This window comes from Rhamphochromis longiceps, linkage group LG1 (genome assembly GCF_057381845.1).
Source record: "Rhamphochromis longiceps isolate RC_006_pf linkage group LG1, R_longiceps_female_GT1.1, whole genome shotgun sequence".
Lineage (NCBI taxonomy): Eukaryota > Metazoa > Chordata > Actinopteri > Cichliformes > Cichlidae > Rhamphochromis > Rhamphochromis longiceps.
The window spans coordinates 24,419,430-24,433,654 of record NC_140557.1 but is presented as its reverse complement, the minus strand read 5'-3'; the positions used below and the strand labels follow the sequence as shown (position 1 = coordinate 24,433,654).

The following is a 14,225-nucleotide window of genomic DNA, read 5'->3' as shown; positions in this document are numbered from 1 at the left end:
TGTGGTTACCCAGCTGCACCAAGGCCGACCAGCAAGCACTCCAGCGGGTGGTGAAAGAAGCTGGCAGAATTATTGGAACAATTCTGCCAGAGATCAGTAATATCTTCCCCACTCGCTGTCTGAGGAGGGTGCACAGTATCCTGCGGGACCAACATCACCCTGCGCGCCACCTTTTCCACCTGCTGCCCTCAGGGAGAAGGTACAGGTCTATACAGGCCAGAACATCCAGACTGGCCAACAGCCTGTATCCACAGGCTGTGAGGCTCCTGAATTCTGCCCCCCTCCCCTCTCTGCCCCCCTCTCACGGACAATAACCATATCCAACTTCTTAATAGCACTGAACTGGTCTGCATTGGTGCATTATATCTTTATTCTCTTCCCCCCCCCTGCCCCCCCCCTCTTTCTTAAATAGACAACCATCATATCTCACAGTACAATAATATTGAACGGGTTGCATTGTTGCATTTTGTCATGTTTCTCAGGTCTTTGTCTGAATGTCCTATGAACATTACCTGTCTTGTTCTCATGTTGTTGCTAAGGATTGTCTCATTGCACTGAAGTCACACTGGGTTAAATATTTACACTTGGGTTTTAAGGGGTATTTGTTTTTTTTTTTGTTTTGTTTTTTACGGGTTGTACGGAAGCCCCAAACGCAATTTCATTGTTCTTTGACAATGACAATAAATAAATACTTGACTACTTGACTATGCAGGTTATTTTTCCCAAAAATATTACAGTATCGTTACGATGTAACACAGTGTGTCATTCGGGTGATATGAAAATAAAACAACAACTATATTATACCACAAGACTGCACAGTAGGTATGTTCTTCAAAGGCATCAGCTTTTGCATTTTTTTTTAACTTTATTCATCAAAAACAATGCATTACAGTTCAGAATACTGTATTTTTAAAACAATTTCTCACATTGTACATGTTAAAACCTAAACTAAGTGGCATTTACAAGCCAGTTTGTGTGTGTCATCCACAATTTGTCTGCTCCTCTTTGCATGGGGATTCAATGTTATGGATTTAATTCTTGGTCCAAGGCCACTGGTTTGTGTTACCAGCAGGTGGTGGTCAACTGCTCACTAATGGCCTCAGCCTGGCACTCTGCTCCAACCATCTGGGTCTGTCTGCTTTTATTTACACAGACAACTGGACTGCTTCTGCAGTAATGATGACAACATGCTGCTGCTGCACCAAACCGAGAGAAGCCAGCTGCATGGATTACACAATGCAAGGTGATGTCATGGTCCTGAGTCTGTCGACTCAGTGTTTTGTGTTTTTTTATATTATTCTGTGTTCTTGTTTATTCTGTTATATCTTTTGTTAAGGTTTGCCATTTGTTAGGGTTTTGTTCTATGCCTGCCTGCTCCCACTTCTCCGTGTTCCCTCTCTGTCCATGGTGTCACACTGTATGCCCGTGAGTCTGTCTGTTAAGTTCAGTGTCTTGTCTGGTTCTCTGTGTATGTGAGTGTGTTCAGTTTACGTTTCCCCTGTCTCGTCAGCTCTGATTTCTCCCAGGTGTGTTCCCCTCCTGTCTCTCATCTCTTGATTATTGCTGTGTGTATTTAAGCCCTGTGTGTTCTCCTGCCTGTTGCAGTTATTTCCCTGCATCACCCTATGTTGGTTCCCTGAGTCTCCCTGCAGCGCCATTTCAGGTCTGCTTGTGTTAGTTTTTCCCAGTTTAGTTAATCTTAGGTTCAGCACTTGCCACCTCCTTTGCTGTTTGTTCTATCTCCGTCACAATAAAGCTCACTCTCATCAAAGTCAGTGCTTGCATCTTGGGTCCTACGTCCAACCTCCACTCGTCTGCCACTGCGGACGTGACAGGTAAGGGGAGCAAAGGGTAATGGATCAAGAAAGCCTTAAAACAAAGGGCCTGATGACTGATTAAGGAATTTAAAGTTCCAATGAGAGAAGGATGAGGCAATATGTCGGTAGGGGGTCTGTGATACTCACTTCACTGGAGTCTTCCTGCTGGTTGATGACTGTTAATGCATCCTCAGAGGCTTGCCTCTTGGCTTCAGCCAGTGCCCTCTCCATTTTGGAGCGCTCGGCAGAAATCATCTCATGAGCCTTCCTCTCAGCGTCTGACACTGCTTTCTGCAGCTCCGACATCGCCTGTCGCTTCACCTCATTCACTGCCTCCTCTGAGAGAGAGAAAGAGAGAGAGTGTTAGTGCTTATGGCCATCGTCCCATCCAGCCTGCTCTGTCTGTCATCCTTTATTAAGGCTCTTTAAGCTGCCGTCTTGTTGTAACGCAGCAAACAGATGTACATCATCCAAGATTTAAAACTTTATGCCAGGAGAAGTGTGAAAAAAAGAAAAGAAACCAGACTTCAATCATTTATTCAAACACGTCTGGTCACAATCATTTTCAGAGCTGACAACAGCAGATGTCACCAACTCGGTTGTTCATCAAGCACCCTGAATGAATTGTCATCCTATCACAAGAACAGTTTTACCAGAAACTGACAAGAGTTTACAGTAAAGGGCGAATAATTTCCCCCCGCAGCCGGCACACATATCTCCACCGGCTGACTTCCTACAATGTAGGCTTCATCACATGGTCTTTTGTTTTTCCAGCAGGAGTCCACCATATGAGTAAGGAGGCTTTGTTTTTATAACAGGCAGGTGGGTAGACTCCTTTCCAGATGGCAGTCGAAAATAGAAACTTCCTGTAGTTCCTTCTCAGTAAGAAGCAGAAGTGATTACGTTTTGTGGTCTTTCATTACTGGCCTCGCAGCGCACAACATGTTTTCCCGTAGGACTTCATTCGCCTCGGAAATAGTTTGCCAAAAACACACTGTTTAGCATTCAAATGCTAATGTGGTATGTTGCGATGACAAGATGTGAATTCCTCTAACATATTTTCTACCAGCAAAGACAGCAATATTTTCATACATTGAATAATATTTCTCCAGATAACCCACATGACCCAATTATAGCAACGTGCGCACACGCATAAAGACACAAATGACACCCTAAAGTGGATTGCTAGGCGGGTTAGACGACGCAGTTCTCTCCCCTGCTCAACATTTCCTCCAGTCAATGTTTGTTTGAAGGGGAACTCATAAATAACTGTCACTTTTCCTTGCCGCTCCACTCCAGTTGTTTCAAACTACTGTGCAGAAAGATAGGGAGTGAGGGGGAGCCTTATCCACACTTTGCTGCTGTGTACATGCGCATGGCAGCGTGTGCATGGAGCTCTATGTGAGCTTGTGTGAATTCAGCGCTCTTGTGCTAAAAAAAAGTTTGCATTCTGTCAACACTGTACACATATAGTTACACTTAAGGTACACGTGTCTGTCCTGTCCCACATCCTGTCATTCCCTCACTACCTTCATTTTATTCCTACTCCCCCCCCCCCCCCCCCCCCCCCTCCCTACACCCCTCCTTCTCCTCCTCTTCTTTCTTCTCTACCTTGCAAACACTATCTGCATTATTCCAAGCTTCTCAATTATCTGGCCTAATGCATGCACCACTAAGATTAGTTTGCAAATTTAATTAATTCTTATCAAGGAGACTGCATAGCAGATGCTGGGGCAATTAGCACTTAATGGAAAACACGGGGGCGGCAATATTAACGTTTTAATTCTGCAGGGATTTGGCAAGTCCCTGAGATGTGTTATTTCTGTCTGCTTTTTCACACTTCAGATCTTATTTTTCAAAAGCAATGCAGTCTCTCAATGTGAACCAGACCAGAGAACACGTGTCTGGTTTTAATAAAAAAAAGCGAGAGGTGCCGCAGCTACATCAGCACAGACTACCAGGGTGCTGAGATAGAGCTGACACTTATGCACATACACGCACACAAACATTGGAGGTGAGATGCTGGGAGTGAGATATGTTACTCACCCTGCTTGTTTTGGAGGTGCTTTAGTGCTGGGGAGAGCGGGATGCTTGTAGTACCTGTATGAAAAACAACTGCAATTAAAAGAGCCTTTTGCTGCCGGTGAAAATGCAGCACAGTATTTTGCAGACAGCAGCAGCATCTATTCCTCCGCAGAGTATTGGAGTATGAGTGCAGAATAATGGTGCTGGGACTGAGGTGGAACAAGGGCTGAACCAGACCGCTCCCGGGACAGGCTCTATCTAACATGCAGGTCCCATGCGGTGCAACGCTCCCACCTGCTTCCTTTTGGCAAAATTAGCCAAAAATAAAGCTTTTTTTGGATTTCTTCTTCTTCTGTCTCTATATCTCAGCAGTTTGTTTCTTATTCCCTTCAGTCAAAGGTCTGTGTATGAAATGTGAGTGGAAAAAGTGGGATAAAAATTCAAGTGCTCCCGATGATGGAGACCAGTTAAAACTCCACCTTGTGCTGTGCTGTGCTGCCGCGGCCTACCGTAGGCCCACTGACTGCATTTTCACTGCAGCTTTAACTGCAGTGGCCTTTCATGGTGGTGACAGATGGAGGGCATTTATCCTAATGACACAGAGGACGTCCAATCCTCTGGCCTGATGGACCTACAGCTGTAAGGCCTCTGCTCTGTCTGTCTGCAGCCGGGGTGAGGGCCGTGAAGAATGACGACAGTGTTTGTGTGTGTGTTTTGTTAGTCTGTGTGAGGTCAATCACGGAGACAATAGAAAGAAGAAGAAGAAGGAAGATGCTTGACTCTTACCAGCTTTCCTCCAGATTTCTTCCGGGAGGTATCCTGAGGGAGGCCTGTGTAAGAAGTCTCGATGGATCTCTGAAACACACACGCAGGCTCACACTCAGTGTCGATTGCATGCACATGGAGACAAACTGTTGATCTGCTCGAACACACATCCATCCATGACTGCCCTACAGTTTCCAGTTCTATTTTTGGAATCGATAAAAAGGTATAAAAAGGTAAAATGTGTGTATATATATATGTGGCAACATCAGTACAGTAAACAGGCTGCCATAGACTTTCTCCAACTATTTGTGGGAAGGAAGTGGAATATGGGAGCTAGACGTGAATACAAATCTTAATTACGAATGAGCATGCTGTCGACATAAGGGTGCAATCAGCTGGTTAAAGATCCAGGATATTGCAAGGAGATGTTTTGTATGCCTCACAGTTTGAGCTAAAATTTGTAAATCTGCTGTAAATATCATCATCTGACTAACTCTCTGTGTCTAAATTGATATATTACGGCGTTTCCAGCATTTTAAGTAAGCCCTACCTTGCCGTGAGTGTTTTGCTTTGCCAAACATACCCTGCGTGTGTTTGTCTACCTGTCTGTCTGCCTGTCTGCCTTTCAGCAGCCGAGGAAGTTCCTACGGGCAGTGACTCGCTGCTGCTAGCTGTGTTGGAGGAGGAGTTGTGGTGAGGAGGAGGAAGAGGAGGAGGAGGAAGGCAGTGCTGTCCGTTGCTCCCACCTTTTTTCATCTCCTCCACGTCACTGTAGCGCCGGATCCAGTGATTCATCTCCTCCCGGTCGGCCTCCTGGCAGCGGCGCAGCACTGTCAAAGAGCGCCTTGTCTTCTCTACCATGTCCATGATGCAGTTGAGGAGCTGCAAAGGCAAATGATATTTACTTAAAGTGATTAATGAACAAGAGGAGACGTTTACTGGTCCCCTCCGCCCCAGAAAAAAAGTAAACTAATGGGAGGGAAGTTTCAAATGAAAGGTTTTGAAAGGGACCACATTTTTAAATGGATTGTTTTTCCTAATAGCTCATGAGAACAAAACCTCTCCAAAACTTAAGAGCCACTTTTCGAGCCACTTTTCCTGTCCCAAAACCAGACGTGTGCTTGCGAGCAGTGTGTGTTAGTGTCTCGACCTATTTGTTCATGAATTCCGTGCTTGTTGGTGAACGTCTGACAGCATTACGATGACGCAACGATGATAATTTAACAGCTGGGCTGCTGATGACAGTGTTGAACCGATTCCTTCTACCCTTCTGCTCTGCTCCTTGCCAGCTCAACAGATTTCCTTCCCCCTCCACCTCCCCCTTTATTGTAACCAGTGTAACTGTTTTCCAAAGTGCCCTGACTTTCCAGACATAGAAAGATCTGCTAAATGGGTTTAGCATGGTTGACATTCAATCTATATCATTATTCCCATTCGTCTTTCCCTCTCTCCATCTCTGACTTCTTTCCCCTGCCTCTCCACCACCTCCCTCCCCTCTGAGTTAGCTATATTTATTTCAGTGAAGTGTTTCTAATTTGGCAGGGGTCCAGGCCTGGCCGGTTTCTCTCCATGACTGCAGCTCTTGTCTCAGCTGCTCACCCCAGCTGGAGCTGCTCTCTGCTGGGTCCTGAGCTCCATCTGGGGCCCTGTTTCTCTCTCTCTCTGTGTTTCTCACTCTTGCATTGTGTGTGCATGTATGTGTCTCTAGCCTACATGGTTTCTCATAGAGTTGAGTGCTAGGAATCCAGATAGGTGTGTGTCTGTTGTTAATTCACCGCACTGTCGCAGACCTCGTAAGGTCAACTGTCTGTCAGCAGCTCCTGTCCCTGTCATCTGCATGCCGTCAATTGCACTAAAACAAACTCCCCCCCCCCATTGTTTGATTTTGAATGAATCGCTACCTTATCGTGGTGGAGGGGTTTGTGTGTCCCAGGGATCCCAGGGGCTATGTTGTCTGGGGACTTTTGCCCCCTGGTAGGGTCTCCCATGGCAAATTGGCCCTGGGTGAGGGACCAGACAAAGAGCGATTCATAAGACCCTTATGAAAAGGACACCGAGGGAACAGTTTATCCTGCCCGGGATAGGGTTACCGGGGCCCCGCCCTGGAGCCAGGCCCGGGGAGGGTGCCCGAGGGCGAGCGTCTGGTGGCCGGGCCCGAAGAGGAGACATGGGCCCATCCTCCCGCAGGCCCACCACCCGCAGGAGGCGCCATAGGGGTCGGGTGCATTGTGTGCTGGGTGGCGGCCAGGAGCGGAGGCCCTGGCGGACTGACCCCCGGCTGCCAAGACTGGCAATAGGGACATGGAATGTCACCTCTCTGGTGGGGAAGGAGCCTGAGTTAGTGCGTGAGGTTGAGAGGTACCGGCTAGATATAGTCGGGCTCACCTCTACACATGGCTTGGGCTCTGGAACCAGTCTCCCGGAGAGGGGCTGGACTCTGTCTCAGTCTGGAGTTGCCTCTGGTGAGAGGCGGCGGGCTGGGGTGGGTATCCTAATATCCCCTCGGCTTGCTGTCGGTACGTTGGGGTTTTTCCCGGTGGACGAGAGGGTTTGTTCCCTGCGCCTTAGGGTCGGGGAACGGGTCCTGACTGTCATCTGCGCTTATGCGCCAAGTGGCAGTTCAGAGTACCCAGCCTTCTTAGAGTCCCTGGGGAGGGTGCTGGAGGGTGCTCCACCTGGAGACTCTGTTGTCCTGCTGGGAGACTTCAATGCTCACGTGGGTAACGACAGCGAGACCTGGAGGGGCGTGATTGGGAGGAACGGCCTCCCTGATCTGAACCCGAGCGGTGCTCTGTTATTGGACTTCTGTGCTAACCACAGTTTGGCCATAACGAACACCCTGTTCGAACATAAGAGTGTCCATAAGTGCACGTGGCACCAGGACGCTCTAGGCCGTAGGTCGATGATCGATTTTGTAATCGTATCAGCAGACCTGCGACCATATGTTCTGGACACTCGGGTAAAGAGAGGGGCTGAGCTGTCAACTGATCACCACCTGGTGGTGAGTTGGATCAGGTGGCGGGGGAGGACGCTGGACAGACCTGGTGCACCTAAACGCGTAGTGAGGGTGTGCTGGGAACGTCTAGCAGAGGCCCCAGTCCGCGAGATCTTCAACGCACACCTCCGGCAGAGCTTCGACAGCATTCCGAGGGAGACTGGGGACATTGAGTCCGAATGGACCATGTTCAGAGTCTCCATTGCCGAAGCTGCTGCATTGAGCTGCGGCCGCAAGGTGGTGGGTGCCTGCCGTGGTGGTAATCCCCGAACCAAATGGTGGACACCAGAGGTGAAGGGAGCCACCAGGCTGAAGAAGGAGTCCTATCGGGCTTGGTTAGCCTGTGGGACTCCGGAGGCAGCCGACAGGTATCGACAGGCCAAGCGGAATGCGGCTCGGGCAGTGGCTGAAGCAAAAACTCGGGTGTGGGAGGAGTTCGGAGAGGCCATGGAAAAAGACTTTCGGACTGCCTCGAAGAGATTCTGGCAAACCGTCAGTCGTCTCAGGAGGGGAAAGCGGTGCTCTACCTGCACTGTGTATAGTGCTGGCGGAGCGCTGCTGACGTCGACTGAGAAAATTGTCAGGCGGTGGAAGGAATACTTCGAGGACCTCCTTAATCCCACTGACACGTCTTCCGAGGAGGAAGCAGAGTCTGGGGATGAGGGGAATGACCCGCCAATTTCCGGGGGCGAGGTCACTGAGGCAGTTAAACAACTCCTTGGTGGCAGAGCCCCTGGTGTTGATGAGGTCCGCCCCGAGTTCCTGAAGGCTCTGGACGTTGTAGGGCTGTCCTGGTTGACACGCCTCTGCAATGTTGCGTGGAGATCAGGGGCAGTACCTGTGGACTGGCAGACCGGGGTGGTGGTCCCCATCTTTAAGAAAGGGGACCGGAGGGTGTGTTCCAACTACAGGGGGATCACACTCCTCAGCCTCCCTGGGAAAGTCTATGCCAGGGTGCTGGAAAGGAGAGTTCGTCCGTTAGTCGAACCTCGGATACAGGAGGAACAATGCGGTTTTCGTCCTGGTCGCGGAACACTGGACCAGCTCTTTATCCTCTCCAGGATACTTGAGGGTGCATGGGAGTTTGCCCAACCAGTCTACATGTGTTTTGTGGACTTGGAGAAGGCATTCGACCGTGTCCCTCGGGGTGTCCTGTGGGAGGTGTTGCGGGAATATGGGGTGTCTGGCCCATTGCTACGGGCCATTCGATCCCTATACAACCGTTGCAAGAGCTTGGTTCGCATTGCCGGCAATAAGTCGGACTCGTTCCCGGTGGGTGATGGGCTTCGCCAGGGCTGCCCTTTGTCTCCGGTTCTGTTCATAATTTTTATGGACAGGATTTCTAGGTGCAGCCAAGTGGCGGAGGGCTTTCGCTTTGGTGGCCTCAGAATCTCATCTCTGATTTTTGCAGATGATGTGGTTCTGTTGGCTTCATCGGGTGAAGGCCTCCAGCTCGCACTGGAACGGTTCGCAGCCGAGTGTGAAGCAGCGGGAATGAGGATCAGCACCTCCAAATCTGAGGCCATGGTTCTCAGCCGGAAAAGGGTGGAGTGCCCACTCCGGGTCGGGGATGAGTTCCTGCCACAAGTGGAGGAGTTCAAGTATCTCGGGGTCTTGTTCGCGAGTGATGGGAGAAGGGAGCCGGAGATCGACAGACGGATTGGGGCTGCAGCTGCAGTAATGCGGACGCTGCACCGGTCCGTCGTGGTGAAGAGGGAGCTGAGTGTAAAAGCGAAGCTCTCAATTTACCGGTCGATCTACGTCCCTACCCTCACCTATGGCCACGAGCTGTGGGTAGTGACCGAAAGAACGAGATCGCGGATACAAGCGGCAGAAATGAGCTTCCTCCGAAGGGTGGCTGGCCTCTCCCTTAGAGATAGGGTGAGAAGTTCGGCCATCCGGGAGGGGCTCAGAGTAGAGCAGCTGCTGCTCCACATCGAAAGGAGCCAGCTGAGGTGGTTCGGGCATCTGACAAGGATGCCCCCTGGGCGCCTCCTGGGTGAGGTGTTCCAGGCATGTCCCACCGGGAGGAGGCCCCGGGGCAGACCCAGGACACGCTGGAGAGATTATATCTCTCGGCTGGCCTGGGAACGCCTTGGTATTCCCCCGGATAAGCTGGAGGAGGTGGCTGGGGAGAGGGAGGTCTGGGCCTCTTTGCTTAGGCTGCTGCCCCCGCGACCCGGCCCCGGACAAAGCGGATGAAGATGGATGGATGGATGGAAGTAAAAAGGTGGTTGTCATTAAACACAGCTGCTTTGCAGATTCGTACATTATCGAGGTGCTTCCATTCCTCTGCCCACTCTCGATCTGTAAGACGGTGATCAATCACTTCCTCTTGGCGAGCTCCGTGGACTGCTATAAAAAAAGAAACCCACAAACACAAAGAAGTTTGTGCCACATTATTGTCATGTAGACTTCACACATCATCAACTCATTTTTTTTAAATAACTGTGTCGACATAATGAAATAAACTCCCTGACTTATTTCTTAGGCCTTACTAGCTATGTCAGTAAGGCAGCAGTTGTTAGCTTTGTCCATTAGCTGAGCGCACTGCTTTAATTTTCTTGTTTTTTGATTTTTTATATTTCCTGTACAACTCCTGCTGTATGCATTTTAATGTAAGTCCCATAATAAAGCATATAAAGACGCTGCATTATACAAATTTAGCACAAATCAAATTAGAAGAGTCACTGAAACACGCTCTAACATTGTCTATACATTGTTTATAATAAAACACACGCTCATATCTAATCAGTGAGATTGTTTGTATAAGAACCAGAAGGAAGGCATGTATGGTTGCTGCAGGTGACCACATGGGCATGTATGGCTGTGGTCTTTTTATAGACACAGTGCCACAAGGATTATCACACTGGACTGACAGGTGGCCTTTGTTCTCTACATACACCCCATTTATATACACTGAAGCTCGCTCGGTCTTGACCGTGAAACTGTGTGTAGTGTCACTGTGGTATTACTGACTTATCTAACCAAATGAATGCTTTGCAGCTGTTCTACCTGTCTGCCGGTGCCTGTCACGGACTTCGCGGTGTTCGTTATGCCTGTAAGCATCTCTGTATTGGTGTGCCAGAGCCATGTCTTCTAAACGATAGTGCTGGGGTCCCACTTGGGGGTTTGGCGGGTGGGGGATGCCATTGGGAGGGTGTGTGGGGAGTCCATTGAGAGGAGGGTGAGCAGGAAGACCTGTGCTGGGGCTGAAGCGTTGGCTGGGGCTGATGGTGCAGGGCCTCTTAGCCAGGTGCTCCGGGTGCAACCCATCTCTCTCAGAGCTGTCTTTGGTCCTGTGAAAGAGGACAGGGTGGTGGATTAATTCAGTGTTTCTGAGCTCAGATGGCCTGGAAACGGTGATTTAGCGGCATAGCCACAAATTATTTTGCTTTTTTCCTTTTTTGGATGTCATCAGTGGTAAAGTAATTGCAAATGTATCCTATTTAAAGTTAAGTTTAGAGAGCTTTAAGCCTTTAAAACTTTTTTCCAATGTTATCTCAAGTGTCATAATGCTTAAAAATACACAAAACTCATTATTATTCATCTCATATCTATCTATCTATCTATCTATCTATCTATCTATCTATCTATCTATCTATCTATCTCTCTCTATATATATATATATATATATATATATATATATATATATATATATATATATATATATATCATCTCACTTTGGCATGTCTGCAAGAATAAAATCAACCTCTATACAGACTACATGCTTCTCTTGTTATTCCATCCTTGGCCTTGCCAGACCACAGTGACTAATATGGAAACTGTGGGATGGCTTTGCAAGCATTGATATCCAATGCCAATGTATTATGTCAGAGTTCAGGAGAGCAAAATAAAGTGAAAGCCAGAATCTCCTTTTAGGAGAAAAGACTAGCTCTAAACATGTAGATGTGATTCCTTTTATGATAGCTATCTGTTGTCTGTCTTCTAATGTGTCTTTGTATTTGGTGTACGGTTAAATATCAAATGGTAACAGCAGAGTCTGATGGATAATTATTAAATGAAGACTCCAGTATTGCAAGTTAAACCTGTTTGAAGAGGCTTCAGGAAGGAACACAAATCTGTCTTTTTTTAAAGTTGAGCAACTACCATATGGTGTATGCCAGCGCACATACATCCTCACGCACACATCTTGCGTATCCCTGCTGAGAGGTGCTTGTTGTTCAACTGCGGTAAGTCAGTGCCTCTGCAAAGCTTTTGCACAGCTGTACGCCATATGTACCAAACAAAACCAAGTCCAAGCATACACCCTGCATCTCAAGCTCTTAATCTGAATATCCCTCAGCCTACTCTTAGATTGCAAGTATTTCTCCCACCCTGCTCTTGGGCTTAAGGGGCAATATGGGCTGAATGCTGTGTGTTTGGCAGATGTTTAGTGACACTCATTTGTGTCTGTGTACTTTAAGTGTGTGTGTGTGCGAGAGGTTGTGTTTTCAAGCCATCTGGACAGTTTAAATGGGAGTGTTGATATTAATCTGTTTAGCTGGATGGCAATAGCTAGGCATTCAGATGGAAATCACTCTTTATTATCCTGGGGATCAAAGGCGAATAAATGCAACACTGATGATGATGGTGTGTGTTTATGTGTGTGCGTACTCGTTTTCAGTTATCCGTGTCTATATTATTGTGCATGTCAGCTATAATCGTACACATCCCTGGTTGTACTGTCTAGCAAATCAGAGGTATAGCTGGCATGACGTAGGCCTTGGCCCAGCTGTACACCCCCACCTCCTGTCCTCTGAGTCCTGCCTGCTGCGTATAAGCCAGAGGTTGTGAAGAGGATGTGTGGGGATTACAGTGGGATTGCATGTCCAGCTCCAACCTCTAGTCCCATTCAAAACCATAGCCACCACCTGTCTCCCCACACCCTGCCTAGGATGTGCTCAGCATTGTGGCCAGCACATCGCCATCTGGACACGTCTCTGACATATGGACAGCGGCCGGGAGCCCGCAGGTCAGGCGATGTAAGAAGGGGAGCGAGAGAGCGGGGTGAAGAAGTCAAATGCAAAATAAGGGCAGTGCCAGTAAGAGAAGAAGGAAGAAATGAAAAAGGGAAACGTCAGTTAATTCTCTCGTGTGTTATCCTCTTAGCTGAGCGAATAAATCAGAGTGCCGGGGAGAAATGTGGGACAATAGCTCTGTTAGACCTCCTGTCTGTCTTTGGATAATGTTCAGGACATGTACTGTACTTCGCTCCCTGCGCTCCCCTTTGGATCTCGTTTTCTTTCGCCTCTCAGTCTCTCTTTTTTCTTTTCCTATGCTGCATTTATCTCTCTCCTCCCTCCCAGACAGCTGGCAGAGGCAGTCTGGCATCAGGGCTGTCCAGACTTCCGCCTCCCGCACAGAGGATTTATAGCCTCCCCTTGTCGCTTGGCATTCTGAAATACCCTAAAATAATTCATTTACAACAGTCTGTGTAAGACTCTGCATGTTCATTTCTGAAGTCGTGCTTTCTTGTTTTTAAACAGAGAGATGTTACCTGTCAGGGGTCCTTCTCTTGCCATGCTCATTCATCTCCAGCATTATCTCGGAGGAGTCGAGTGGTGAGTTGGCGTTTGCGTCCAGGAGTAGCTGCTCGTGTTGGGCCAGATACTGAGCTGGGGTCTGCTTGGCCAACCTGGCACAGTGAAGCAGTTCTCTCTGCAGCAAGGGCAGGTTTGCCTTCAGTGGAAAAAAGAGGGAAGACAGTATGTAAGTTGATATAGGAAGGACATGCTGTAGATTTACTGAACCTGTAGGAACATAGATTGTTGAGTGGACAGGAAAAGAGCTAGAAATTCACGGTGGAATCACAGATAGATGGGGTGAGAGTGAAATAATGCCAGATTAGGGTGAGGAAAAAGAAAGTGATAGATGAAGAGACAGGATGAGATAAGACAGGTCCCTTGACACATTCCTCTACCATGTGTCTCCCTCTCTTTCTCCGGGGTGTGCTGTTGTGTGTCTTTTATCTGTGTGTGTACGTGTGAATGTGTGTGCAACAGTGCTGTCAAATAGCTCTCTCAGACCTGTCTGGTTGATATAACACAGCTATTGCTGCGATGTCCCAGATGTGGAGGATCATCGCACGCCAGGAGGTCTGACACTCACACACACAAACTCACACTCACCCTTTTTGTCAGACATTACCATGCACGTCTTACCACTGTTTATGTACAGTATGATGTCTACCGCATGTACACACTGTACACATATAGATTCCCCTTTTTACTGCTCTTTGAATACTTTCACTGAAATGCTGTCCTGAGCGCTGACCACAGTGAGAAGTAAAGTTTGTGCATTTACCTAGAGGACATCAGGCTTGATTTGTTGAAATGTGCAGACATTTACCTTTAAGAAAGGAATGACGAACGGCCTCAGAGGGAAGTTGGTGGCCTCGTGAAGTTTAGAGTGAAATTCTTCAATGGTGAGAGTGGAATTCTATCCAAGACAACAAGAAGAAAAAAGTGCTTTTAATGCTTTATAGATCACTCGCACAATCATTCCAACACATGCCATTTCCTTATTGTCTTCTCCACGTGCTTATATCTGTTTGTATTCTGTGCACACATTCTTGATTCTCAATGAGTAAATAACACAATAAGTTCCACGTAAGAGCTTAA

The 14,225-nt window shown here is 48.0% G+C and overlaps 1 protein-coding gene across 9 annotated transcripts in view; it reads right to left on the bottom strand.

The window, feature by feature from the left end:
* Positions 1–14,225, bottom strand: part of cbfa2t3 (CBFA2/RUNX1 partner transcriptional co-repressor 3) — a 46,632-nt gene that overhangs the window by 6,586 nt on the left and 25,821 nt on the right. For 5 of the 9 annotated variants that reach the window (XM_085402755.1, XM_085402758.1, XM_085402767.1 and 2 more), the window contains exons 4-11: positions 13,954–14,043; positions 13,103–13,284; positions 10,618–10,901; positions 9,872–9,957; positions 5,210–5,489; positions 4,629–4,697; positions 3,864–3,917; positions 1,965–2,155 (exon numbers count right to left, since the gene is read on the bottom strand). In XM_085402755.1, the coding sequence (XP_085258881.1) occupies positions 1,965–2,155; positions 3,864–3,917; positions 4,629–4,697; positions 5,210–5,489; positions 9,872–9,957; positions 10,618–10,901; positions 13,103–13,284; positions 13,954–14,043 (1,236 nt within the window). Of the gene's footprint in view, positions 1–404; positions 1,821–1,964; positions 2,156–3,863; positions 3,918–4,628; positions 4,698–5,209; positions 5,490–9,871; positions 9,958–10,617; positions 10,902–13,102; positions 13,285–13,953; positions 14,044–14,225 lie in introns of those variants that run through there. The other 4 variants (XM_085402786.1, XM_085402759.1, XM_085402757.1 and 1 more) reach the window with 4 other exon arrangements.